Source organism: Tenrec ecaudatus, chromosome 4 (assembly GCF_050624435.1).
Source record: "Tenrec ecaudatus isolate mTenEca1 chromosome 4, mTenEca1.hap1, whole genome shotgun sequence".
NCBI classification, from domain to species: Eukaryota; Metazoa; Chordata; class Mammalia; order Afrosoricida; family Tenrecidae; genus Tenrec; species Tenrec ecaudatus.
In genome coordinates, this window is record NC_134533.1 from 183,507,294 (window position 1) to 183,535,228 (window position 27,935).

Consider the following 27,935-nt stretch of genomic DNA (forward strand, 5'->3'; position numbering starts at 1 on the left):
TTTGCATTTTTGTATTTGTCTGCCCCCATTCTTTTTATTTGTGAAAATCATGGTATGTCCACATACCTAAAATCACAAATCTTGGTTATCCAATATTCCTGGAAGCATTTTTCTGTCTTATGCCCTTCTCAATCATCATGTAAGTCCCACAAAATATTTAAAGTGATCATTTATTTGTCAATAGGTGGACATGAATTTCATGAGAAAAATTCCCACGGGAGCAGAAGCATCCAATGTTCTGGTGGGAGAAGTAGACTTTTTGGAAAGACCTATAATTGCGTTTGTGAGACTGGCACCTGCTGTCCTCCTCTCAGGGTTGACTGAGGTCCCTGTTCCTACAAGGTAAAGAGTCCGGTCCAACCATTAGCTCTCTTCCAGGCTGCCCCAAGCCTACACATGTTCTCAATTACCCCAAACATTGCTTTGAGTATTAGAACATTAAAGAGTTAACTTCTCCCCCTCCCCCATAGAACAATAAATAAATAAGTCATCATTTAAAAATTACATTTATTTGGTAACTTATTATAAGGATCTACATATAACCTCCTCCCTGGGGAATGGACAACAGGGAAGTTGGTGAAGGGAGACATCGGACAGTGTAAGACATGACAAAATAATGATAATTTATAAATTATCAAGGGTTCACAAGGGAGCGGGAAGGGGGGGAATAAATGATGAGCTGATACCACGGGCTTAAGTAGAAAGCAAATGTTTTGAGAATGATGAGGGCAAAAAAGGTACAAATGTGCTTGACATATAATGAATGCATGTGTGGATTGTGATAAGAGTTGTATGAGCCCCCAATAAAATGATTTAAAAAAAATACACTTATCCTTTTGGAAGAAGTTTGACACTAGTTTGGAAAAGCAGTTCATCATTTTAGACCTAAGAAATAATGTTCTGTACAAAACTGGAGTCAGAATGCATCTGAGGCCTTGCTGTGCCTCTTTATGGGGGTGAGTTGGTAAGGGCCGGAAAATAAGTATAGTACCTTAGACACCAAGAAAACCAACCATCAACAGACCACTGCCTTCAGGTGGGTTCTTACAAATAGTGTCAAATATGTGAATTGGGTAAACTACCTTTTCTGACCTGACTTAAAACATCTCTGTAATGTACAGTATGAGTGAAAGCTAAAAATCAGCCATATGAATCATTAGCCAGTTAGGTTGTAAAGGATAATCAATATTTTTATTGACTGTATAATGTATAACCATAATTTAAACACAAATATTTTAAAATTATTTTATTTTTCGTACTATGATAAAATAATAGGAGATTGAGGAAAATATATTTGCTTGTTTTTAAGATGTTTTATTTAGTCACATGAGTTAATGGCTCTATTGAGTGAGGAAAATGATTCCATAGATTCATATAATAAAAAGCAGGAAGATAACTACTTCTGGTGTGTAGACATGCTCCTGTTAACCTTTTACTGTGTTGCTAATTAGGAGTGTTGGTGGCAGAATGGGGTGTGGAGCGTTGAGTTGCAATTCAAAACCACCAGCCGCCCTGTGGGGAAAGATGAGGCTTTCTACTCCGGCACAGAGTTACAGTCTCAGAGACCCTCAAGGACAGTTGTACCTGTCTTAGAAGGTCACTGTTTAGTGAGTTTAGTAAGGATATAACTAGCATGGTTGTGTTATATTTATTCATTAGAATACTCTGAAGTTGGGTGATATATTGGAGATTTCTTTTCTTGTCCTTCTAAAGAAAATACTTTTCTAAAATCCTGTACTTGCCACATTAGAGGCTTAGATCCAAACCTAATCTTCGAGGGGTTGTGGGTGCTTTTGTGAAAGTTGTTATTAGGAGCCACCCAGTCGCTTCCAACCCAATAGCACAATAGCACTCAACACTGCCTGGCAACAATTGTACCAATGTGTTTTACACAATTGCTGTGTGGATTGTGTTAGAGTTGTACGAGCCCCTGAGAAAATGACAACAAACAAACAAAAACACTGCCTGGTGCCATGCTGTCCTCACAGTGCTCCTATGCTTGAGCCGGTTGGCTGCGGCCACTCTGTCCGTCCACCTCACTGAGGATCATCCGTTCTTTTGCTGCCCCTCTACTTTACCCAAGGATGACGTCCTTCTCCAGGGACTGGCCTCTCCTGACAGTCTGTCCAAAGTATGTGAGACGAAGTCTTGCCATCCTTGCCTCTGAGGAGCACCCTGGCCGGACAGACTTGTGTGTCCTTTTAGCTGTCCACGGTGTTCTCCGTGTTCTTCGCCAGCACCCCCACGCAATCATCAATTCTTGTTTTGTCTTCTTTAGTCATTGTCCAACTTTCACAGGCTTACAAGGCAAGTAAAAATACAGTGTGTCGGGTCAGGCACACCTTAATTCTCTTAGTAACATCCTTGCTTTTCAATACTCTGAAGAGGTCTTGTGCAGCAGATTTACCTAATGCAACACATCTTTTGATCTCTTGACTGCTGCTTCCTTGAGCATTGATTGTGGACCCAAGCAAGATGAAACCCTTGACAACTAAGGTCTTTTCTCCATTTATTAAGTAGTTCCCTGTTGGTCCAGCTGTGAGGGTTTTGCTCTTCTGTACAGTGAATTGTAATCCCTACTGAAGGCTACGATCCTTTCCCTTCATCAGCAAGTGCTTTAAGTCCTCCTCACTTTACACAAGCACGATTTTGTCCTCTGCCAATCTCAGCTTGCTAATAAGCCTTCCTCCAATCCTGGTGCTATTGTTCTTCATATAATCCAGTTTCTCTGATGATTTGCTCAGCATACACATTGGATAACTGGTGAGAGGCTACAACCCTGTGGCACACCTCCCCCCATTGTAAACCGTGTAGTATTTTGTTGTTCTGTTTCGCACCACTGCCTCTGGATGCACCTGCAAGTTCCAGCGGAGCACAGCACAACAAAGGCTTCCAGAATGCCTGTTCTTCTCAAGTGTATCCATAATTTGTGATGACCCGCACCGTCAAATGCCAAGGCATAGTCAACAAAGACAAGTAAATATCTGTCTGGTATTCTCTTTCAGCCAAGATCCATCTGACATCATCTATGATACCAGTTGTTCAGCGTTTTTCTTTTGCATCTCACCCGAACCTCTGGCAGCTCCTTGCAACCATTGTCAGATGATCTTCAGCAATATTTTACTTGCATGTGATATCAATGATATTGTTGTTTAATTTGAGCACTGCGTTGTGTCACCTTCTTAGGAATCAGTACAAATATGGATCCCTTCCAGTCAGTTGGGCCAGGTAGCTGCTGTCTTGTAAATGTCCTGGCATAGATTGCTTCCAGTACTTCTTCAGGCCCTTGAAACATTTCAGTGGGTATCCTGTCCATCCTGGAGCCTTATTTTTGATGAATACATTCAGTGCCGTTGGAACTTCTTCCTTCAGCACTATTGGTTCTTGTTTATATGCTACCTCCTTCACAGTGGACTGTCGACTAGTTCTTTTAGGGACAGTGACTCTGAGTATTCTTGCCATTTTCTCTTGATGCTTCCTGCGTCATCCAATACTGTGCACGTAGAATCTTTCAGTTCAGATTCACTGAGCATGTTCCTGCCTTTTTTTGGTTGTCTAATTCTAGGTCTTTGCACATTTCATTATAACGTTTGGCTTTGTCTTCTCGAGCTTCCCTTTGAAATGTTCTGTTTGATTTCATAATTTCTTTCATTTGCCCTAGCTACTATATAATTAGAGCAAATTTCAGTCTCTTCTGACATCCACATTAAAAAAACCCAAAACTTTTACTGACCTTTTACTTTCTTCATGACCATTTGCTTTCTCGTCAGATCTTCTCTCATTAGCGCTCATGTGACAGTTTTGTTCTTGAGATGGTCTCAAAATCTGGGGCTGGACTCAAGGTCCAATTTTGGCTCTCGTGGACTTGTTTTCAGTAGACCTTCAGTATCTGACAATGTTGGGATCCTGTGCATAAGATTTGCAGCAGCTGCTGTGCAGCTGATTTCTTCTTTGTGGTGTGTATTTTGCCTGGAAGCTCTGCGGAAACTTGTCCACTTTTGGTGATCCTGCTGGCGTTTGAGATACCGGTGATGCACATCCCAGCATCCCGGCCATTTAACAGGCACCACAGTATGACCCACTGACAGATGAGTGAGTGGTGATGTTTGGTTTGGTCTTTGTTATTTTGTTGGGCAAACAGTGATGGGATTATTCATCATTGTCTTCACTTAATCCGGCAATCCAAATCCCTTGCTGCTGAGTCCGTTCCAGCTCATAGTGACCTTATAGGACAAAGTAGAAATGTTCCCTAGTTTTCCTAGGTTATAAATATTTATAGGAGCAGAAAGCCTCATCCATCTGCAGAGAGCAGCTCTTGTGGTGAGCCTCCCAGCACTCCACCAGGGTGCTACCAGGACTCCAGATTGGTCAGGACATTCAAGATGTGTTTGTTTAATCCCAAAGCATATAGGAAATGGGAACACATAATGTACTGGACTTAGTTCCTAAATTACTGTATTGCCCCAAGGAAGATGTGAGTTGATAATGTGGTACAGCAGGTTGTTGTGTGCAGTTGTGTTAAGTTCTGTGAGCTGCTTCAATAGAAGTTAAAGAACCCCGGTGGCTTAGTGGGTTAAGCAACGAGCTACTGACTGCCATTTCAAAACTTGCTACAGCTCAGGAGGGCTGTCTGCTTCCCTACACACTTACCACCATCTCCTAAGCTCTACAGAGATCCCTGCTCAGGCCTGAGGGAGTGCTAGGAGTCAGGACACGCTGGGTGGCAGCGGGTTTTAGAGTTCAGTCTGAATAGAATGAATGGCTGTCTTTTTTTTTTTCAGTCTTTGATGTGGGTGAAGGAAAAAGAATCTTAAGAACGATTTCTTTGTTTACTATTGAATGGTTTTTAAGGTAATTTCTTACCTGTATGTGCGTATGATATTTTTGAAATTGAGTTGATCATCCCTGCTTTTCAATGTTTCCATAGGTTTTTGTTTCTATTACTGGGTCCAGCAGGCAAGGCACCACAGTACCATGAAATTGGAAGATCCATAGCCACTCTAATGACAGATGAGGTAATTAAAATGCACTAAAATTTCATTGAAATAGGAACTGTTCCTGATAATAAATGACAATTCTTATTCTTTCCACAGCAAACCTTTAAAAATTCTCCTTGTTGCCTGCAATAGTTTTAAACTTTTTAACTGTATGCTTTTGTTAAGGTCTTACAAGACATTCTGTCAATACTTTTCTTTTTTCAAAACTATTGAAATTGTTGACACCACGTGAACATTTCCCTCATAGGTTGCACGGGTCTTGTTGCTGTTTCTTTTCCTCGTCATTGTCTGTTTCCCTGTAGATTTCTTTTTACTTATTTGAAGACCTCATTTTTTATGTTGCCCCCCATACATTGATCACGGATTTTCTTTTTCCCTTTGGGGAGAGTTTTTTAAGCAGATGTTTGCTAGATGTCTCTGTCATGCTTCCCACAAACCTGAACCTGCTTCAGTCCCGTTAGCCACCTTTAGTCACATGTTCCTGTTGCTTTATCTCTTCAATGGTTTTAGCATGTACTTCGTCATCTCCTTTCCGCCTCCACTGTTACTTCCCTTGTTTGGCAATTTGCCGTCTCTCTTTGGTGATTTCGGATCTCCACTGTTCTTTCTCTTGTGGTTTTTTCCTTTGCACTACTGGTGTCATGCAACTACTTTCCTTGATCCCAGCGTATCCGTGACATCCTATTAATAGACTTAGGCTTAAATTTCAGTTCCGTACAACTGTAAGCCTATTTATTCTCATAGACATACAATTCTCTTTCTACCCTTCCTCCCCCATCGTAGTCCTTTTGCATGGTTTTGTCTTCCCTTATTTCATTTCTCTTCCTGTTACCTCAGTGGTTCTCAACCTGTGGGTCACGATCCCTTTGGGGGGGTCGAATGGTGCTTTCACAGGGGTCACCATCTAAGACCACCAGAAAGCACTTATTTCCGAGACACCGCTCCTCTATCCGTCTCCAGGCAGGTCTGCCCACGTGCAGATAACGCCCACATAGTCACCTGGAGCGAAGGCTGTTACTCATGCTACACCATGCTTCAAGACAAAATTTCATTTATTTGTCACTAGAAATAACTATTTCACAACATATAATGACATACTCTTTTTTGTTTCCCAATGTGTATTGACACTACAGTATTTTAATTGTGTTTGATTTGTAACAATGAAAATCCATCCTGAATATCAGATATTTACATTACGATTCATAACAGTAGCAAAATGGCAGTTATGAAGCAGCCATGAAAATAATGTTCTGGTTGGGGTCACCACCACATGAGGAACTGTATGAAGGGGTCCCAGCATGAGGAAGGTTGAGAACCATTGTGTGACCTCCTGAGAGACCATTCCTATTCCTTGATTTGTGCTCATCAGAGCATTTGTCTTCTCGAGAATTATTTATGTAATTACTTGTTTTCACTCTCTCCCACTCCCCCATGCCCCAAGAAAGTGGAAGAATTTTTTTTTTTTTTAGCAAATAGGAGATCAAATAAAATAAATTATTTAACTAAAACTATTTGCATGTGAGTGGCCATTTCCTTAGAATGAATGACATTAAAGTTCTTAGACATAGAATGACATGACTTAATATTATTGAATTCAATAAAGAATTATTAAATATTTTTCATGTGCAAGTGAATTGTCCTAACACATAGTTCTTTGTGTGTGGTTGTTATCATTGATTCATTTGATCGTATTAATGGTCAAAAAAGAGTTACTTTTATAGTTGTTAATCTGGGATAGGTTGGAAACCTGTCTGGAATGAACATTTAAACAATTGCCTTCAGTTTAGAAATATTTGTGGTTTTTAAAGTGGGATTACTATGTCTGTAATATTCTGTCAACATTGAAATCGTATTACATGATCTATTAAAATGTTTTATAATTCCTCTTATTTCATTAATTTTGTTAAGATTTTTCATGATGTTGCCTATAAAGCAAAAGACAGAAATGACCTCTTATCTGGAATCGATGAATTTTTAGACCAAGTAACTGTCCTTCCTCCAGGGGAGTGGGACCCTTCCATACGCATAGAGCCGCCAAAGAGTGTCCCTTCTCAGGTAAGCGTTCACCTACCTCATTTTTCCTCTGCTTGTAGCTTTAAAAAAGAGGTTGTACAATTTTGTGATTCTAATATTAAAAGTATATGAAGAGGCTCATTCAGAGAAGTTTTCGCCCTTCTTGGTCTCCTTTCACTCTCTACCTACTTTCTGTGTTTCCTCCATTTTTAGGACAACAGGGTTTGTCCTTCAAATTCTTATGCAGTACGAGGCAGTGAACATTGAGTCTTATTTTTACTTTATCATATGTTTTCCATATAACATAGATGCCAAAAATACAATTATAATAGATTATAGAATTACCCCGTAACTTTGGTGCCCGAGATTTGTGGGATGCCATGCGTGGCTGCAGCACGGGTCACTGTGCTCCTGCCCTCAGGCAGTTGTCCTTTGCTGTGACAAACCATGACCGCTGTGTCCATGCCATTATTGCCGATGCAGACGTAGCTATTAAATAAATTGCCAGAATTTCTAAGGCTATGGCATAAAGGGTACGCTTTTTAGTAATTTTAGTAACTACTACCAAATTTCTCTATGTAGAGTTGAGCTGGCTTACATCGGGTCGGGCTTCATGTACGAACAAGTACCTGTTTTCCTACAGCCTCACGAATACCGCCTTTCTGGGTTTTGTCAACCTGATAGGAATCCGCCCTACTGTATGAAGCATTTTAATCTAGTTTTCATTGGCATTTCTGCCATGAGTGAGATTTAGCCATGCTGAATAGTTGGTTATCCTGCGCATTTCCCGCCCCCCTTACTGTTCCCTTTCTTTTTTCACACTGGAATCTTTCATGGATGCCTTAGGCTTATCTTGGGTTAATATGTGGCGTAGCATTCAACCTCATCTCTTTCTGAGTTGTGGCCTGGTTGTCCCTATTGAAAAGTTCATCTTTCTCTTTGCGGCTGTCACAGTTTCCTTTTACTTGATTTTCATATGCTTTCTGATGTGTTTTTCAAGTTTCTTTCCTTTTCCACTGGTCTGTCAGAGACCAATTACGCACTCTTACCTCCCTCTCCCTGTGTGTTTTTTAGTTTCCTTGGCTATCTTTGCATATTTCATTTTCTGCGTAAACTTTAAAATTAGATCTTTATTTCTTGAAACAAAACCTGATGGATTTCGGTGCTGATAGGGCGATTAAATGTCTAAATTTATTGAGGGACACTTTTTGTGACTTTCAACACTTGTGTTCAAGAACAGGGCCTGTCGCTATTTCAAGGGAATTTCTGTGTGGATAGCTTCCCTCATCTGCACTTTACAGGCCTTATTCGTTAGCGCTTTTTCTTTCTTTATTGTAAATGAGGAGTTGTTCCATTAAGTCACTGTTGCTGTTATAGATGTGAAGTTATTGCTGATTGTAGTCAGTGAGTGTTTCTAGTATTTCTCCTATTAAATAAGCTATTTATGTTGGTCAACATACAGATTTTGTCATGTTAAAAAAGTATCATAAATTTGGAAATTTTTAATAGAGTGAATTTTGAATTTTATCAAATGCCTTTTCAGCATTTATGGAAATGACCCTACGTAATTTTTATCAATTATTATGATTGATCCTAATATATAATTAAATATGCAGATACTGTAGCATTCTTGGAGTGAAGTCAACTTGAACTCCGAAATGTTGGTGTTCAATGTCTTATGTACCTACATACTATCTACTCCTCACTGTCTCTTGCCTTATTCAACATCTCACACCAGGAAAATAGTCAAAAAAGTTACTATCTGACTGTTCTGTAGACTACATACATACATATATGTTTGGCCTTGACAGACACCGAGTTGTGTTTATTAGTGTTATGTGTCAAGGGTGCTGGGCCGTGAGTCTCCGGAATGAAATTGGATACTTAGATAATGATTTAGTGACTTTCTCCATTTTGTATTCTGATGTGTTTATTTTTTCCCCTACCATGCTGGTCTTTAGAACCTAAGTTGCCAGTAAGTGAGGAGTGGCATATTTTATTTAGATACTTTGCATCATTGGGACAATTGTTAGGGGTGTTTGTAATTGTCTTCATGCTTTGGTATTATCACTATATTTTATGCAGGGAAAATTGTGAGTTCCCCCTTTTCTGTGTTCATAAATAGCTAGGATACTTTGGTTTTTAAAATTTGGAAGAATTCCTTTGTAAAATTGTCTGAACTTGACACTTCTAGGCTTCAACAACTTGCTCATTTATTGTGTGGAAATTGGCCTGTGTAAGCTTTCTCTTTTTTCTAGGGTCAGTTTTGGTGCATTATGTGTTTCTAAAATACTATTTACTTTATATCTTGGCATGTAGCTAGAGTAATCATAGTCTTCAACATATACACATATAAATACACACTAAATTTATTGTCTGTAGTATGAATTTCAGTCACAGGAACGCCATGAGACAGCGAACTGCTCCACATGTTTTCCAAGGCAGTAGAGTTTGTGGAAGCAGATTCCTACATGTTTCTCCCCTGGTGTAGCTGGTGGGTTGGAACCACGAATCCTTTGCTTTGCAGTCCCGAGCCCTGAGCCACTGTTAGGTGCATGGCCAGGGCTCCTTCTACATGCACTCTCCCTGTTCCTTTTCTATATTCAGATCTGTGTTGCTGAACTCCCCCTGGTTTTTGACATCATTGCCTTTTTTATCTTATTTTCTCTAATAATTAATAATTGTTTTCAAACAGTGCAGCTTTAAATTTCAGGGTTTTTTTTCCCACTAATACTTTTAAAAGTGTTCTAGTTTGATTCTTTTTTAGCTGTTTTCATTTCTTTCCCGCATTCTTTCAGGATTTAGGTTTTGTTTTTATAATTTCCTGAGTCAGAGCATAATTTATTTCTTTTTAGCAATATGTATTTTTTTAATTTAAGTGTAGTCACTCTACTTGTGGTGGGTCATGTTTTTCATTGTTGTTTGTTTGGTAAGAATTTTATAGTCAGTCTTATTTTCTATGTGCTCTTTCCCCTAAGAGAATGTTAGCTTCAGTGTTGCTGTTTTCAAATGGACACCTTTCTAATAATAAATAGAGGAGTCTTACTACTTTGTAAAGGTTAAGTGCAGAGATGGTGGAAGTTAGTTCAGCTGAGCACATGCCCAGAGGGCCTCCTGGAAGATGGGACTTGTATTCACACACACAAGCACACACATTCTTTGAAGCCAGCAATTCTTGAAGCAGAACATTTTAAAAGAAAGCTGGCTCTTTTCTGTTCAAGTGAGGGGGAGATCTCTTATCATGGATATATTACTATTGAATTTGTAATAAAACTTTATGGGATATCACTTTTTATGAATGTATGTGATACTTCTTTTTAAAAGGGGTAATAATTTAGTGGGGGGGAGCTGTTCTTTTTATCAATACAAAGTACTTTTTCAGTAGTTAGATGAACAGTACTTGAAAGAATATCGCGGGGGGGGGGCGGCGGCGATGGGATGCTTTCTTGTAGGATATTTATGGTCTTATGGCCAAGTCGTGATAGGAAATTGTGTGTATACTTAGTTGTAGAACATTTTGATGTTTGAACATGGAGGTTTATTTTTGGAAGAATTTTTTTTCCCCTAGGAGCATTGATATAGATAGATATATATGTGTGTATATATATTCAATATAAAACATATGTCCTCAAGTTGAAAATGCCATCTCAGCCTTTTTATAAACTGAATCTTCAAAGTGTCTTTTTATGAAATGCAGGAAAAGAGAAAAATCCCCGTGTTTCCTAATGGCTCTGCCCCCACTTCGGGTGATGCTCCAAAGGAGGCCGCTCATCATGCTGGGCCCGAGCTACAGCGGACTGGACGGTGGGTACAAATGCTCAGTTAGCACAGAGAGAGGTTTTCAGTCCAGGGGTTGAGATGATATTTAAAAACACCCCCCCCCCCCAAGTGTTTGAAGCATAATCTCCCATCAGTTTCTAAGTATGTATGTTTTTAATGTGCACAGTTATATTAAGGGAAATTATATGCTTTTAAAAAGCCAATATACACCTGGCTTTCATCTTTAAATAAATATACTGGACCAGATGATACTACGCATGCGTATATAGCATGTAGGTAATTTCTATTGCCTACATGAAAGATTCTTTAAAAAGTATAGAATCCTGTTACAATACCCAGTATCAAGATAGAAAAATAACATGAAATAGAGAGTAATTATATAACTATAAGGATTTTTCAGAGAGTGACCAAAGCCTCATAACTTAAAACCCAAAATTGAGCATTAGATCGGGACAAAATTATGTGGAGAAACATGATAAGTGATGGTAATAATCTTGGGAAACCTGATTAGACAAATGTTTAAGAGATGAATTTTCTTGATTAAAGATAAGAAGTCTTGCCAGGTGCAATCATGGGCCTTAAAATGGTTCCTAAAAGTAGATAATATGGAAAATCCATCATGTCGAAGATCATGTGCATGCCGGTCCTCTGGGCCCACTGGTGGTTACCGTGGAACTCAGGATTTTGAGTCTCAGCTCTTGTCATATTTTCTCTTAAACCAGGATGTCTATATAGACATGTTATTCAGGAATTTTAATGCATCAGGGTTCTAGTACAAGAAAAATAACAACTGAACATAGGCTACAGAGAAACTTCAACTCATAATTCATCAAGTCTCTCTGAATCCAGTAGAGAATAAGATTCTATCTCAGTGCCAAAATTCCTTCCTCACACTTGGCCAGAGTCTGGCTGAGGAGCCCCTAGGCTGAGGCAGTGTTAGTCCCTGAGAAATACCTGGGCAGGTGTGCCCTCTCCCCCATTGCCATCGTCACTCAAGAGCTTCGCATAGGTATTAGTAAAATAATCAATTCTTGATGTGATGATGTAGATGTGCTTTCCAGATTACCAGTAGTCCCTTGTTTTATTAAAAGCTTTGTTGATATATTTAGTTATAGGATTACTTCCTCACCCTTTCATGCATGTTTAGAATTTATTTCATTATTAATCTAAGGGGGAAAAAAAACTAGGATGGAAAAATCCAAAGCATTTGAGAACTTAAGAGGAATTTTTTTCTCATCTAGTTTTTTGCAGGAGAGTTGATGATTTTAAAATATATAATACAGGGGTCATCAAACTTTTTAAACAGGGGGCCAGTTCACTGTCCCGCAGACCATTGGAGGACTGGACTATAGTCTAAAAAAACTTGAGCAAATTCCTATGCACACTGCATATATTTTATTTTGAAGTAAAAAAAAACAAACGGGGCAAAATCACTCAGCGGGTCAGATAAATGTCCTCGCTGGGCTGTATGTGGCCCATGGGCCGTAGTTTGAGGACCCCTGATAAAATATATAAAATAATATGTAGTAAACAACATATTATGTACACTATGAGTCACAAAACACTAAAAATTTTTATTCAGTGATGATTATATTTGTTGAGTTGCGTAGGAAATGTTCCAGACGTTAGAAATATGGCAATGAACAAAAAATGTTTGCTCCTCACAGAGCTTTTATTTTAGTCGAAAAATTTCTAGTTAAGTGTTTTTTTAAATGATAAAAAATAACTGGAATGGTATTCATTTATGCATTTTGACTATATGTACAGTACATTAAATTTACTAAAATACCTTTTTAATTTTTACCTGTAAGGTGGAAGTACCGATTCTAAGAGTATTAAAGACTGTCATTTAATATAAGTGATTTAAACTTATATTAGTTATTTTAGTGTTCACACTAAAGAATGTTTGGGTATATAAGGTTTGTTAAAATTGCTGCCCGATATTTCTTATACTTGCTGTTATGATTTATAATGTAGATGATAGTTAATAGAATTGCTTATGCACATTTTCACGAATGGGATATTATATATTTTAAAAATTGTATCTTTCCTTGCCCTTCGTTGTCCAAATTACACTTACTCATGAAGTCATTTGCCTGTAGTGTGTTCAGTAAACAGTTCATAAATAGTTGTTTATGCCTCTTTTAACCTAATGAGACTTAAGCCTTCACTTTGTCATCAATGGATTAGATTAAATGGCTCTCTGTTAATTCTTGAAAGGCAATGTTTTGTTTCTGTACAGTTATTACTATAATTTAAATTGGGTTTTTAACTTTTGTTGACAAAAAGCACTGGGTATCAGCCGTCTTATGTAGCCCATAGCTTTAGTGTGAACGAGCTAGAATCCTCTAGTGTACAGTTTGACGAGTTTCATCTCACCTATTTAGGCTTTTTGGTGGTTTGATACTTGACATCAAAAGGAAAGCACCTTTTTTCTTGAGTGACTTCAAGGATGCATTAAGTCTGCAGTGCCTGGCCTCGATTCTTTTCCTATACTGTGCCTGTATGTCTCCTGTAATCACTTTTGGAGGGCTGCTTGGAGAAGCCACAGAAGGCAGAATAGTGAGTACAAAGATTGGTAGCAGCCAGGCTCTTAGCTCTTCAGAGGCAAGTGTCTGTATGCATTTGTCTCGCGATTCATACTTTTATTTGAAGAGTCTCCCAACAGCATGATTGCCCTGCCCCAAAGCAGACTTCCCCCAAAGGTAATTGCTATGGAAAACATGGGGAAGCCATTTGAACAGGAGAAGATGCACAGTTGAGGTAAAAAGGGGTGGGAGGGCATGTTTATCCTGGTGTGGTTTTATAACTTGAAGTAAAAGGCTTGGGTTGTCTTTGTTGGGGGGAGCGGCTGGGGGAGAACGATCACAGGGATTCTGGGTGGGTCTTGGGTGGGAAGATTTCTCAAATTTATCGATTTCATTGTATAAGGCACCTAGGATTAGTTAGAGCCATCTCATTAATATTAATGTCTCAGCCCTGGCTGATAGGCCTGGCCTAGACTGTGGGAGAAGAGAACACAATTGAGGAAATGATGGTTTTTTTTTTGAAGTCGTGTTTATTTTAATTTTGCTGTTAATAAAATTATGTGCAAGTTGCCAAAGCATCTATGTGGGAAATGTCATTGAAAGCTTCATCCTTCGATATGACTGAAAGTTCTTATTTTGTTGTTGTTGTTGCTGCTGTTCTTGATAATAATGTTAGGAATGGTGGGAGACATGATAACCGAACGAACTAGCTGCGGTGCTCTGTAACTCGTGAAAGGCATGGTGTTGTGTCCGAACATTGTAATGGCATTTAAATGAGATGACTTGTTTCTAAAGTGGTTAAACTAAATTTTTTTATTTCATGATAAATTTATTTTTATGGATAAGATGTTAAATGCTTAGGAGTGATAGAGTATTTTGTGACATAAGAATCTCAACACCTTAAGTTTTCTTTCAACTCTTGGTTTATTTACTTAGATTTATTGTAACATTTTCAGACATTTCGTAGATCTTTCTTTGCCTTATTCTTCAATCATTGTATGAAAACACGCCTATTTTCAGTAAGTTCCTTAATGCGCAGTCACACATTGCACACGTACCTCTGCTGGTCCCTGTGGACATGTGTCCTTTGTCTGCTGCCCTAATGGAAACTTCTGCTTTGCTGTTGGAGTAACTGTCACTCCCTGCCTGCCGACACGAATGTCACATAGACTGCTGGTGTGGCCTGGTATGCTGTGCCACCTGTGGGCATTGGAATTAGGGAAAAACCAAGAGTATCACGGAGGACAGTGCTAAGGAGTGACTTGGTTACCGAGGCTCTTTTGGACTCTCACGTAGAAATGGAGACATGCAGAGGTACATTCAAAGAGTTGGTAGACAGGCCCAGGAAGTATTTCGTTCCGTTCTGTGTTGGGCCGCTGTGAGTCAGAACCAACTCACAGCACAGATCGAAGAAGAGGAGAGACAAAGATGAGGACTTGTTCACCGACACGAGCAGGTTGAGACTGAGGATAAAGTGAGCCCAACAAGGGAGATAATTGGAGGGAGAGAAGCAGAGGGTAAATAGGGACGCTCCCCAGATTTGTGTAAGGGGAGAGGGATGAAATGACCCAGCACAGGTGCCCTAGAAGAGGAATCAGTGGTCTTGGCGGAGGAGGATTAGCAACCCAAGTCTTCAGTGCGGTGCGGGGGAGGGGTGTTTATCTCTCTGTGGGGAGGAAGGCGAGGCAGTGGCAGGCTTGTACAATAGAAGCTTCAGGATGTGGGCAGGTGGTGAAGACAGTGATTTATGCAGGAAAAGAGAAAACAATTTGGGAAAGAACCAAAAAGAGTTATTTGCCATCCTCCCACCCCCAAACCAAAAAAAAAAAAAAGCAAAAAAACCCCAACCAGGTCTGGTGAAAGCAAGTCTTGCTCCTAGTCAGAGTGACAGTCAGGGGCGGGGAGTGGAAGGTTTCCGGAAGTCAGTTTCTTCTTTCTCAGCCCAGGTGGGTGCAAAGAGGAACCCTCCGTTTGTGCCACCTGTCTACTGATAGCATTTCTTTATTTTGCTGTTTGCTTGCCTTCTCCACTATTTTCTGTCTTCTTCTTGATAACATTTAGACTTCCCCCTCCCCACTGACCCAAAGCCCGGATTGAACTAAGAATTTCATGATATTCAAGGACAGAAGGAAAATTTTCGTTTTGAAAAATGCTGCTCTAGTTGAGGATGAGAATGGCTACTTTTTATTGTGTACATTCCGTGTACCATGCTCTGTGTTTACACAAACACCGCTTCCTTACGTTCTCCTGGTTTGTATCAGCCTTGTTTAAAAGCTAAATCACTAGGATGAGATCTGTATTACACTAATTAGATTGGATTAGATCTGGCCACGGCTGGGTAGCCAGTCCTGGAAGCAGCCTTCCCCAGCAGCTCTGCTCTGAGCATGCTGCTGTACCGCCTCTCCTCCCGTGCCTTGGGTGCGTGTTGCTCACAGCCTCCCTTTGTCTGTCTTCTCCCACTGAGGACGGGCTTCTTCCTCTCTGGAAAGTGCTTGCCCGAGGCTGCAGTATGTGTGAGTGTGAATGCTCCATTCCTCCTCTTTGTGATCCGCTCCCTCTGTTCAGTGGCATAGCCAAGCACCACCCCTTTACCGTCTGCTCCACACCAGTTCAGATGTCACTGTGGTGGTCATGCACAGCTTCTCTGACACTTCCCTTTTATTTGTCCTTTTACCTTCGCTGCCAAACTTCAGGGACAAGTTGCTGTGCATTATTTAACAGAGGGGTTTTCATCTATTGCAGCGGTTCTCAACCTGTGGGTTGCCACGACCCCTTTGGGTGTTGAACGGCCCTTTCGCAGGGAGTCGCCTGATTCATTAACAGTAGCAAAATGACAGTTATGAACTAGCAACGAAAATAATTTTGTGGTTGGGGGTCAACACAACATGAGGCCCTATGTGAAAGGGTCGCGGCACGAGGAAGGTTGAGAACCGCTCTGTTTGATTTGTATTAAGCATTTCAGTTTTGTTCTCAGCTTATCGAGCCTGTCATGTAAAGTAATTCCTTTAAAATGTGTGGGGAATGGGTCTTTAGCTATCAAATTGGGAAAGGGGACTGTGTGTTAAATTTTTATTTGCTTTTTAATGGATTCTCTTTTATAGCACATCATACAGAATAATACGGTTTTTTATTTCCAAATGGATTACATAAAGCATATTAAAATTATTTAAAATAGTAGATGCACCGGTGACAGTCATAAGTAACAAAACATCTGTAGATAAGAGTTGAAGCCCCTATGTCTCTCTTTCATCGATTTCTGCTTTCTCCCTATAGTACTGGGTTGGATGTTAAGATTAATTGTGAAATTTTCCATTTCAATGTGCAAAATGAAAGCAATTTCCCCCATGTACTTAGAATGTGTGTGATTTTGGCTTATCTAACTTTTAAGGACTCGAAGTTGTGTTTGCTTTGTATTTTTAGCTATTTAAGATTCATAATTTTGATCTTCCAGATATTGTACTTGTAGGTTAGGGATATGTTTATGAAGTGTTGCTCTTATTTGTATCTTTTTCCTTAAACAGAGTGCAATAGAGTCTCTTTTTGGAGCATCATTAACTGGGATTGCCTATTCATTGCTTGCTGGGCAACCTCTTACAATATTGGGGAGCACAGGTCCAGTTCTAGTATTTGAAAAAATTTTATTTAAATTCTGCAGGTAAGTACTGTGATGTGTTATTTGCATGTTATTATTTTTGCATATTATTAGCATATACACACGATTGCATGTTACATATTAACTTCAGTTAAAATTACATTGCATATTTAAGAAGGAAAATAATCTGATCAGTATGCGTATTTTGGGTACTTTGCCACTACTCTATGGCCAGCCCTGCTCTGGACCCTCTAACAATATATCGACCCCAGTAACTTGGATTTGCGGATTAAAGATTGTCCGTGAGCGTAACATCAACAGGTTTGAGCATTAGCTATGCAGATCACTTGAGGAGCAATAAAAATATTTTATGCTAGCAAGTTTCAACCAGCAAAAAAGTGTTCATCCAGGTGTTTATTAGGTGGTAAGTATGGTAGTATCATAAGAGAATCTTTGAAAAAGGTAGATCGTGAGGCCCCTAAGGCCCGTGCTGCCTGTACCAGTCAGGCTTTGTTTAACTCAAAAGCAATATTGTAGCACTTAGACTAAGGTGTGGATTTCTACTGGCATGGAGATAAATACAGTTATTATTGATAGTTGACTTTGAATAGGACAGAATTCAGCATTCGTGAGATAAATGTAGTTGAGTAAGTTAGCCCTAAATTGCATGATGTTATTCATAAAGCCTTTGATAGACACCTTTTCAGATTCTTTGCTCATTAAACCAGCAAATTTTGATTCTAATCTGGCATACTGCATCTATTTATAGAGAGATCATGCAGTGACCCGAAGTGTTTTAAATTCCTTGGTAGTATTTTCTCGTGTGAAATTTAAAAACAAAATAGAAAAGCCCCTGCCTTTCTTTGATGATAGTGGTGGTGGAGGAAATTGTGGTTGTGAAGGTCGTGACGGTTTGGGCATGGCTAGTGACGGGATTGCCACACTGGCCGAGGTTCCTGACCTTCAGAGAGTATCAGCCAAGACCAGCTGTTCTTTCCTGTGGGCTGACACCTGCCATTTACTCTTCATCAGCGATTCCTCAAGTGAGGCCCAAGGGTTTTTAAATACTTACTGCCAAGTCGACTTCTACTACAAATTTTTTTTTACATCTGTATAGGGCTTTGAAACCATTTTTATTCTGTTCAGTCATGTCCAATGAAGTGACACTGGAATGGACTCAAATTTGTAAACCTGGGGTTGTACCAGGATGATAAGCAGAATGGGGGAAAATGATGGGTCAGTACCCTGCTCGAAACTGAAAGACAAGAGCAACCTGACAGCAACATGTGTACAAATGTGCTTGATACAGAGTTGTAAGGGCCACCAACAAAACGGTCTTTTAATTAAACCAAAACGAGCAACCTGTATGTTGCATAGCAGTCACATCTCTTGCCGGGCACTGTTGTGAATGTGTGTTTCCCCACAGCCCTGGGAACAATCAAGTCTCCCACAGGAGGCACCTTAAAAGGCGCCCTCTGCCTCCGCTGAGCCTCACATTCCAGTGCTTCTGCCCGTAATGTTTCCTGTCTGGGTCACTGTTTTGGCGAGTCCCCAGATGAAGCCAGAAGTACACACGGAGCTGTCTGCTGCCATTATTTGTCAGTCTTTTATTCGCTGTCCTCTTTAGGAATCTTAAGGTTTTATGTTGTTCCTTTTGTTGATTATGAGCTTTTCGTGAGCACAGTTATTTGAGCACATTACGTATTGATCATGTCTGCATTTTTCTTTCTAAACAGAGATTACCATCTTTCCTATCTATCTTTGCGAACCAGTATTGGTCTGTGGACTTCTTTCTTGTGCATTGTTTTGGTTGCAACAGATGCCAGCAGCCTTGTGTGTTACATTACTCGATTTACAGAGGAGGCTTTTGCAGCGCTCATTTGCATCATATTCATCTATGAGGCTTTGGAGAAGATCTTTCATTTAGGAGAAACATATGCTTTCAATATGAATAACAACCTTGACGAACTGACGACGTACTCGTAAGTGTTTCTGCTTCCCTCATTACTTCCTGTCACATCGTGCATTTGCAGCGGCACCTGCAGAGAAGAACATGGGTCTTTGCAGCGTCCTCGCGCTCCCTCTGTCTAGCTGAGACTACCCAATTCACAGTTTGGGGTGGTGACTTTGTTTCACATGAGATTTTGTCAAAGTGCTGAATGGACGTAAGATTGATGAGATACAGTAATTTTTGATCAGCTGCAATAATTTGTCCAAGAGTATATATTTTAGGTTTTTGTTTGAATTGGAATGATCAACTTAAATTTGGTTGTCAGCCGATAATACCAAAATGCAAATCTCAGGCTATTCAATTCAATCGTATGGTTTTGTAATCGGTCAGAGGTGTGTGTATGTGTATGCATCTCTTTATGAGGATGCTTCAGTAAAGTTAGTGAGAAAATGGAATGAAAAGATAATGGAGATTTCCCATGAATGTTTGGAAGCCTCCTCATATTTATTGATGTTCTTATGTATATTCATACATCTAAGGAGCCCTGGTGGTGTGGTAGGTAATGCTTTGGGCGGCTAACCCCAAGGGCAGCAGGCAGGACCCGCACGTCCACCCACAGGAAGAAAGATGAGGCTTTCTGCTCCCATAAGATTTACAGTAGCTGAGGCCCACGCGATGGCAGGGAGTTTGGGGTTATACTTATATAGTTTATATATTAATGCTTTGAAGTCTAATCATTTTTATTGGAACTTGATTTAAAGTAGAATTTTAGTACACTCTTACGTGTTGGTTGTGGGGTATTGTCTTTGTGATAAGAAAACATGGGAGGAAAATATTTTTAAACCTCAGAGTAAATTAAGATTTGAAAACTAATGTTTCAACATGTTGGCAAGTATATTGAACAAAAAGTAAAATAGGCGATTAAAATTGGGCATAGCTAGGTAGGTGCCTATATTTTAATTTTCTCATACGAAGGAAAGTAGTGGTTACCAAAAGAAAAAATGGACTTAACTTTCTGCACACCAGACAGAATAATAATGTTTTCTTCCAGTTAATTAACTTAGTAATTATGTGTGAGCACCAACTAGCTCACATTTATCCAGTATGTGTAAACACTGTGCTAGACGGGTTGTAGACTTTGCCCCTTAGTGTTATTTAACTCATGCTGTCTGCGTCTGTGGATGAAGAAGCTGAGCCTCTTAGAGGATGTGTCCTGCAGCTTGTGAATGGTGGCGCCTAGATTTACTCCCAAGCTGATCCTCCTGCCTCTTCTCAGACAACACACGATCTGCTTGGGAATATTCCTAGGTTTATTTATTTTCTTTACTTTTAATTGTTTTTCTCTCCTTTTTCAAATCTACTTTGTCAAATCTATGTTGAGAGACTTCTTCGCTTACATATATGTTTCTAGCTTTTTATAGGCAGTTGAGAGCATGCTGTCAGTGAACCGAACTCTATTTTATTCCTATCACTCTTCTGTCTGCGTGCCTGATGCAGCATGACTTTGCTGATTCCAATATGAGTTAAGGTCCATTAAGGTAGGACTTGTGGGAGGCCCAGCTGTGCAGGTGCCATGGAAGTGGTGAAATAGAACGTTACACTCTCTGGTGTAAAGAAAGCAGTGTCTCTCAAAAATGCTCCATCTAGCCAGTTTCAGTAGGTAACCATTTGGTTGATATTTGTGTTACTCGTTTTTTTTATTGTATCTAGGCTTGGCAAGGAGTGTGGTCTTGTGGTCTGTTTTTTTCTAGCCCCAGTAGTACTGTGAGTGGCTGAGTGCCCCAATGCTAGCTGAGGGGCTTGCGGTGATGGGGCAGCTTGCTCGCTTGGAAGCTCAAGGAGGCAGTTCTAGTCTGTCCTAACGGGTGACTGTGAGTCACAGCTGACTCGGATGGCAACAGGTTGGTTGTTAACCAAGCGTTCTGTTCTTCTTGTCTCTTTCCATAGCCTCTGTACATTGCAACGGAGAAAAACTAAGTGGTGGAACGCTGCCATTTTTGTATAATTGACTTAATGAAATGTGTGCATGTAATACAGGAACCTTAAACATGTGTCCTGTTTTTATTTCTCAGATGTGTGTGTATTGAGCCTCCTAACCCTACCAACGAGACACTAGAGCTGTGGAAAGAAAAGCATCTAACAGCGGAGAACATTTCCTGGGGAAATCTCACTGTGTCTGTGAGTATATTGCAAATTAAGGCTCTTGCAAATCATTATCAACCCGGTTCTTTTTTCTCTATCCTTTTCTGATTTGATGGACATTTTGTTCTTGGTCCGTGGATCTGCATGTGATTTCAGAATGCAGTGTTGCTGTAAGCAACTAGAGGTCCTTCCTTTCTCACTGCAGAGGGCAGTGAACCTGCACTGTTCCGTGTGCGGGATGTGGTCTGAGATTTCATTCCACTGCGAATTTAAAGGCTGCACTGTCCAGTAAGCAGTCATTCGTAACATGGGCATATGCATTTACATTAGTTCATTATTACTAAAATGGATTAAGCATTTCTCACTCGATCCACATGAACGTGCTTCCACACCTCATGCTGCAGCACAGATATGGAACCTGTCCATCGTGAGACAGCTGCTTTGTCCCTTGTGGGCATGGGATGGCTTTTCTATCGATGACTCATTTTCTAAGTTTAGAGATTTAAGGATATTACCATCTGGAAAGTGAAAATAAAGGAACCTTCAGCTTTCATAAACTTTTAGTTATTATTTTGTTAAAATGAACTTCACTCATCAGAAAAATATAGATTTTGGTGTCAGTTGGTTTTGTTACTTTCTGGGTTTGTTTTGTTTTTTAAAGTAATTTTTCATCCAAAAGTAAATTCAAGTCAATATACTTCTGGCAGTGTATAGACAGTGGGCTTGCTAACCACAAGGTCATCAGTTTGAAACCACCAGGTGCTCCACAGGGAAAGACGATGCTTTCTTCTGCCGTAAAGAGTTAGAGTCTTGGGAAACCTATTGGGGCAGAGACCACAGGGCAGGTCTCTGTGGGTCAGAATTGGCTTGGCGGCAGTAAGCTGGTGTAGCACGGATTATATTATGTTGCTGGTTTCATTTATTAGCCAATTGCAGCTATGATCCCATACTCGAATCCCAAGCTTTGAGTAAAGTCAGATTACAGGTGTTATATAAAAGTGGATGTTCCTATGTTTATGTTCATTTCCCTCCCTTAGCACTTAGCTTTCATTACTGATTTGAATTCTTATTATGTTAAAAAGAAGAGTGGGATTGCCTGTCTGCTCCTCTGTGTCTTAAACCATTTGTTCAGAAGTGAGACTGTGGACCATCAACAGGAAACATTTGAGAATTAGTATACTGACCACGATTCTCTCACTAAATGTTATATGGTACGGAGAGAAAGAAATGGTTGAATTAATGTGGCAGTACTCTGTATTTGAATGGTTTAAGATACAGTCTTTTGAAATGAGAATATTCTGGACTTTGTGTCTTCTAGTTAGTGTGTTTGATAATTGGCTTGGCAGTGGTTTGATTTTTCTTCTGAGTGAAACATTATCAGTCTGTAGCGTCGTAAGAGTCAATGAACTTCTTGGTAATTTACTAAATATTTGAGAATTGCCTCCATCCTCTCTTATTTTCTTTGTTTGTTTTTTTTCCCCAGCAATGTAAAACCTTCCATGGTGCATTTGTTGGATCAGCGTGTAGTCTTCATGGACCTTATATTCCCGATGTGCTCTTTTGGTGTGTCATCCTGTTTTTTACAACGTTTTTTCTCTCTTCATTCCTCAAGCAATTTAAGACCAAGCGTTATTTTCCTACCAAGGTAATTGTTATACACTGTGGAGTCATGCTTAATATTGATTTTATTTCCTTAGTGTATTTTAAAATTGTAACTTATTTTTTAAGGTTAATATTTGTGTGGGTCAAGTGCTGTGATAACAGAAGTACCTCTTTGTTCAAGCCAAAGAGAATTTGGTTTTCTCTAGAGGTCAGAGTTCAGAGCGTTGACTCCAGTGATGGAAACTTCTAATCTCTTCCCAGTTTCTGTTCCTGGGAAGTCTTTATGTGACTTGGCATCTCCCTTCTCCCATCTTCTTCTTTTATTGTTTGAATCACTTCTATCCCAAAGAGATCAACTTAAGAACACATTCTCTACTACTATTATTCATGTCCTTCCTCGATGCAGAACACATGCAGAGCCTGGCAGAAATTGGAGGGAAAGACGAGTAAAAGGTACTTTGTAGGCTCACTAGAATGGCAACTCTGCTCCCTGCATCTAGAGCATCTCCATGTTCCAGTTCTGGCAGCCTCTTGGACATTCTTCCCCTTGGCCGTAGAAACCCCACCCCTTCAGTTTGGTTAGCGGCCCTCTACTCGGCCATCCGTGAGCAACTGCGAACCCAGTTGAAACCTAGGAGGCTGTGGCCCCACCCATTGGGATTCTGGAGAGCACAGTCCTACTCTCCCAAACGGAGAAAGCCCTCCTTTTCCTGATCCTGCCTCCAGTGATATGGATTTCTAAGCTGCTCCGCGATGGCCCTTTTCTTTGCCTGAAGGACAAGATGTAGCTAGCTCTTTGACCTGTTCCCTGCCTGTGCAGTTCAGCATCCTTTCCCTCCCTTTTTTCTATCTTGGACCCCTTCAGTCTAAGTTCATGGGTTTTCTGCTCCGGTAGTTGATTACATCTGTCAGCCACAGGCATGATCTTTTAAACAAAGGATTGTGTGTCCACAACTTCATGAACATTCTAGGGTGTGTCCTTAGTTTGTATTTTGTAATTATTCTGGTCATACGTGTTCTCATTTTGCATTTTCTTTTGAAGTTCATCTCTATTGGACTTAGTCTGAACAGTTCAGGGGGAACCTCATGAACCTTTTAATACCTGGCTGAGGAGAAATCTCAACCAAGTGTCCAAGTTCATCGCTTACAAGTCCCACCTTATAACAAACATTTCAGCAAAAATTTCTGCTTTGTTGTCACTGCTTAAAAAGCATCACCCTTTCTCCACTACCCAGTCACATGTTCATCATTTCTTTTAAAGCCTCACCAGAAGCACTTTCAATGCCTACGTGTTTCCCTGCATTCGTGGGCTCTAAGACAGCAGAGACCTTTTTTTTAATAGTTATCTTCTTTTTGTGCCTTCCTTTGATCGATAATTCTGCCAACAGTCTCGTCAAGGTAAGAGACTGCCGCTTTATTACTGGGCACCTGAGGTATTTACCCCTTAACCCATTACCCAACTCCAGAGCCACTTCCACATCATAGGTGTTTGTTAGAGGAACACCCCTACTCTCAACACCAAAATCTCAGTTAGCCAGCTGCGCTGTCGCAGAAACTTAACAAGCAAATTGCTGTTCTCACAGGTTAGATGGTTACAAGTGTGAATTCTGGGTTCTGGTTTTAGGGGATGGCTTCCTGTTGGCTCTGGAATAAGGTTCTTTTCTCCTCGGGGATTTTGCTCCTAAGCAGACTTCTTGTGGCTCGGCATCTCTCTCCCCCCTATCGCATGCCTGTTTAATCTGTCTCACATCGCAGAAGAGAAGGGCTTTAAACACACCCTGTACAGATCCTGGGTCATTAGTAAATACAGCCCTTTTCTGGATGGAATTATAACCGCAGACCATGGGGGTTAGAATTTAGCACACATACTTTGGAAAACACGGTTCAAGCCCTAGCAACACTCTGTGCGCCGATAGTTGTGAAGAATTATTTATAGTGACAGGTGTGTGGTACATGTCTAGCTCCCCTTAAGAAAAGGATGGCACGGTGAGAGATAGTAGCTGGGTTGTAAAATGTGTTTTGTTTCTTTGGAGAAAGAATCCAATTTATTTCATTGATGTTTTCACTAATTAAAAACCCAATTCTAGTGAGATTTTATTTGTGAAAGATGTTAATGCTTTTAAAACGATGCATAGTATTTCTGTGTTTATAGTAACACAACCCCTTTCTTAACTTAGGTGCGATCGACAATCAGTGACTTTGCAGTATTTCTCACTATAGTGATAATGGTTGCAATTGACTACCTTGTAGGAGTTCCATCTCCTAAACTTCATGTTCCGGAGAAATTTGAGGTGAGGGCTATGACACATTGCTATTTGTTGTTTGGAAACACCAAAATAGTGCCCTGCCTGTACATAGTTCTCTTAAAGCTATATACGATCTCTTTTTGAAGAACTGTTGTTTTGTAAGGGATTTATGTGTCTATTTTATGTTTCAGGAGACTTCAAAAAGCTTGTGGGGAAATTTTATTGTTTTTTAACTCAATGAACTTTTGGGGGAGAGCGTGTGTGTGTGTGTAAATATGGATACACATGTATATTTACTTTCATTGTTAAAATGACAAGTAAACCTATTTAGAGAGTAAGATCTCCAAACTAGTTCATCAGGAAAAGTGAATAAAAATAACCATGGTGAAGAGGAGCTGGGAGCCATTTAAAAAATAGGATCCTACCCACAGCACAGACATTCCTGATGCACATTCCAGGGCAAAGAAGGCACTTCTTATTCTTTCCCAACGAGGAAACTGAGATTTATCAGAGACTGGGAAGGAGACCCTGTGTACGTTTCTCAAAGGATTGTGTGTCTGGCAGTCATTAGAATACTCCATGTAACATTTTCCAGCAGAAACAGGAGAGAACCACAAGCAACTAGTACTGAATCCAAACATCTGCTTGTGTTTGATATTTTCAGTCCCAACAACAGTCTTCTGTGGACATAATGATATTCATACGAGCCACCAATAAAATTATTTTTTAAAATCATAGTCATAATAGCATGCAATGATTGTTTTCTACATGGAAGAAGGTAACTTCCAAAGTAGATCTTATCCTGGAACTTTCTTATCATGAAGTCATTATAATTATTCTTCCCTCCCTGGAAGTGGTGAAGCATTGGGCTGCAGTCCGCATGGTCAGCAGTTTGAAACCACCAACAGCTCTGAAGGAGGAGCACTAGGCTTTCTACAAACAGTTACAGTCTCGGAAAGCCACGGGGGCGGGGGTCGCTATGAGTCAGCACCGACTCCATGCTGAGAGGTGAAAGGGCACATTCATTTTGAGTTGTGCGATCGCGTTTAACCAGATAATATGGCTCTCTTTAGAATCAGAAGATTTAAAGGGGATATGAATGTAAGAATATAATGAAGGTAGTTTTCAACTCTTTTGTCTTTCACACAATAATTAAACAGCAAAAAATAGTTTTTAAAAGCTGTGGTCTCCACTGTAGGGTACATGTGTGGAATTCATTCCAATAAAATTATTCACCCTGAAATTTACTATATTGATAGCCAGTCGTAACATAAAATGAAGATGAACATAGAGTCATTGTATTTATCAGTAGTCTTCAGGATCTCCAAAGTAGTTTAGTTTAGGAATTGATTTCTAGTAGGTACAGTGAGCCCACTGTATGTGACGTTCATAGGGATTTAGTGAAATCTACTTCACTTACCTCTTCCTACATAACAAACCTCCCCAAGGCATAGTAGCAGTAACCCTTTATTTGCTCAGAGTCCCGTGGCAGTTAGGCGGGCTTTGCTGGGAAGTAGTCTGGTCTGAGGCCTGATGGGTCTACCATCATCGGTTGACTCCACGGGAGCAGCATGGTCACTCACCTGTCTGCAGCCGAAGCAGACGCTGGAGCGGATGCTGCAAGGTTTCATGAGATTGCAGCTCAGAAAGTAGGAGGGTCTTCTCCTGTAGGCTCATCACAGGGCCATTTCAGATCCGAGCAGAGGGTCAGTCGTCCCTTTCCTCTGCGTGGAGAGAGTGGCTAAGTCACGTTACAAGGGGTCCTGCTTTCTAAGGATGGGTGGTGTGGTCTGCTTCTCCGAAAGCCAGCCGTTCGAAACTGCCAGCCTCTTCTCTGAAGAAAGATGAGTCTTTCTACTCTTGGAAAGAGCTACAGCCTTGGAAACGCATGGGCAGTCTACATTGCCCTACAGCGTCGCTATGAGTCTGCATCGACTCGATGGCAGTGAGTTTGGGTTTGGTATTTGCAAATAATTCTTCACACAGCTCAAGAGGTAATCCAGTTCTTTCTGATACTTTTGACTTTTCATAGAACAGACCGAGTTTAAGGTGTGAAATGTTGGGCAATAGAAAAAGGAAACCTTTTCTTAATGTCTTGTTTTTTAAATTTTTATTTATTCATTTATTTAATATCTTAATTGTTATAACAGCCTACTTATCCAAATCGAGGCTGGATCATAAGCCCTTTGGGAGAAAATCCTTGGTGGACCTTATTAATAGCTGCTATTCCAGCTCTGCTTTGCACCATCCTCATCTTTATGGATCAACAGATTACAGCTGTAATCATCAACAGGAAAGAGCACAAGTTGAAGGTAATTTTTGAACAGTTATATCTCTGTCATGACTTCTGAGGATTTGTGGTGTTTTTATGGTCAGTAGACTCTGGAAAGCGCTAAGATGAAAGTTAGTTTGTTCCCTCTTTGTATGATTTATAGCAGTAAGAACACCATTTAAAAATTCACCAACAAACTAATAATACAAAATTAAACAGCATTTCAAGTTCTTCTCTCAGGTAAATAAACCATACTATAATTGTAGGTGTTAGTCCAAGTTTTTAGAAGCGGAAAATAAAAGTGGAACTAATGAGGAAAATGTTAACGCTCACAGTCCCACAGAGAGGAAACCCTAGGGTTAGCCCCTTGTTGTACAGACATTGATGGTCTTTACATTAAATGAATTCATGTTTTTTTTTAAACTGGAAATACTTCGATAATTAAAGATAATGCTTCAAGGCCATTTGCATAGCTCCTATGTGTTTGTTGAACTACTATTAGTGCCGAATGAACACCCATTTGACAAAATAATTCTGAAACAACCCAATGAAACGCGAGGCGGCTTTTCCATGTTGTATTTAAGCACAAACATAGGACTAGGTTCACAGAAGTTATGGCTGTCAAATTTTAGATAAAAGCAATGTTTTGAAAGGTCAAGGTGGGAGTGGGGTGGGGAACCATACACACATTTTCTTTGCTGCTTCCCTAGACCTTATTTGTCAGTGCAAGACAGGGAAACAAGCACTTGCCTCGTGTGCTCTGGCCTGGTATGCTGGTCATCAAAGCACACACCAGGCTACGTCAACTGCCG

At 40.1% G+C, this 27,935-nt stretch overlaps 1 protein-coding gene across 10 annotated transcripts in view; it reads left to right on the top strand.

Annotated features, from left to right (window-relative positions):
* The window catches only part of SLC4A7 (solute carrier family 4 member 7), a 114,681-nt gene that overhangs the window by 68,649 nt on the left and 18,097 nt on the right, over window positions 1–27,935 (top strand). For all 10 annotated transcript variants that reach the window (XM_075547128.1, XM_075547125.1, XM_075547127.1 and 7 more), the window contains 11 exons: window positions 185–342; window positions 4,928–5,015; window positions 6,906–7,052; window positions 10,708–10,814; window positions 13,178–13,352; window positions 16,840–16,973; window positions 18,647–18,892; window positions 20,934–21,039; window positions 22,487–22,648; window positions 24,783–24,896; window positions 27,002–27,163. In XM_075547128.1, coding sequence (XP_075403243.1) covers window positions 185–342; window positions 4,928–5,015; window positions 6,906–7,052; window positions 10,708–10,814; window positions 13,178–13,352; window positions 16,840–16,973; window positions 18,647–18,892; window positions 20,934–21,039; window positions 22,487–22,648; window positions 24,783–24,896; window positions 27,002–27,163 — 1,599 coding nt within the window. The remainder of the gene's footprint in view (window positions 1–184; window positions 343–4,927; window positions 5,016–6,905; window positions 7,053–10,707; window positions 10,815–13,177; window positions 13,353–16,839; window positions 16,974–18,646; window positions 18,893–20,933; window positions 21,040–22,486; window positions 22,649–24,782; window positions 24,897–27,001; window positions 27,164–27,935) is intronic.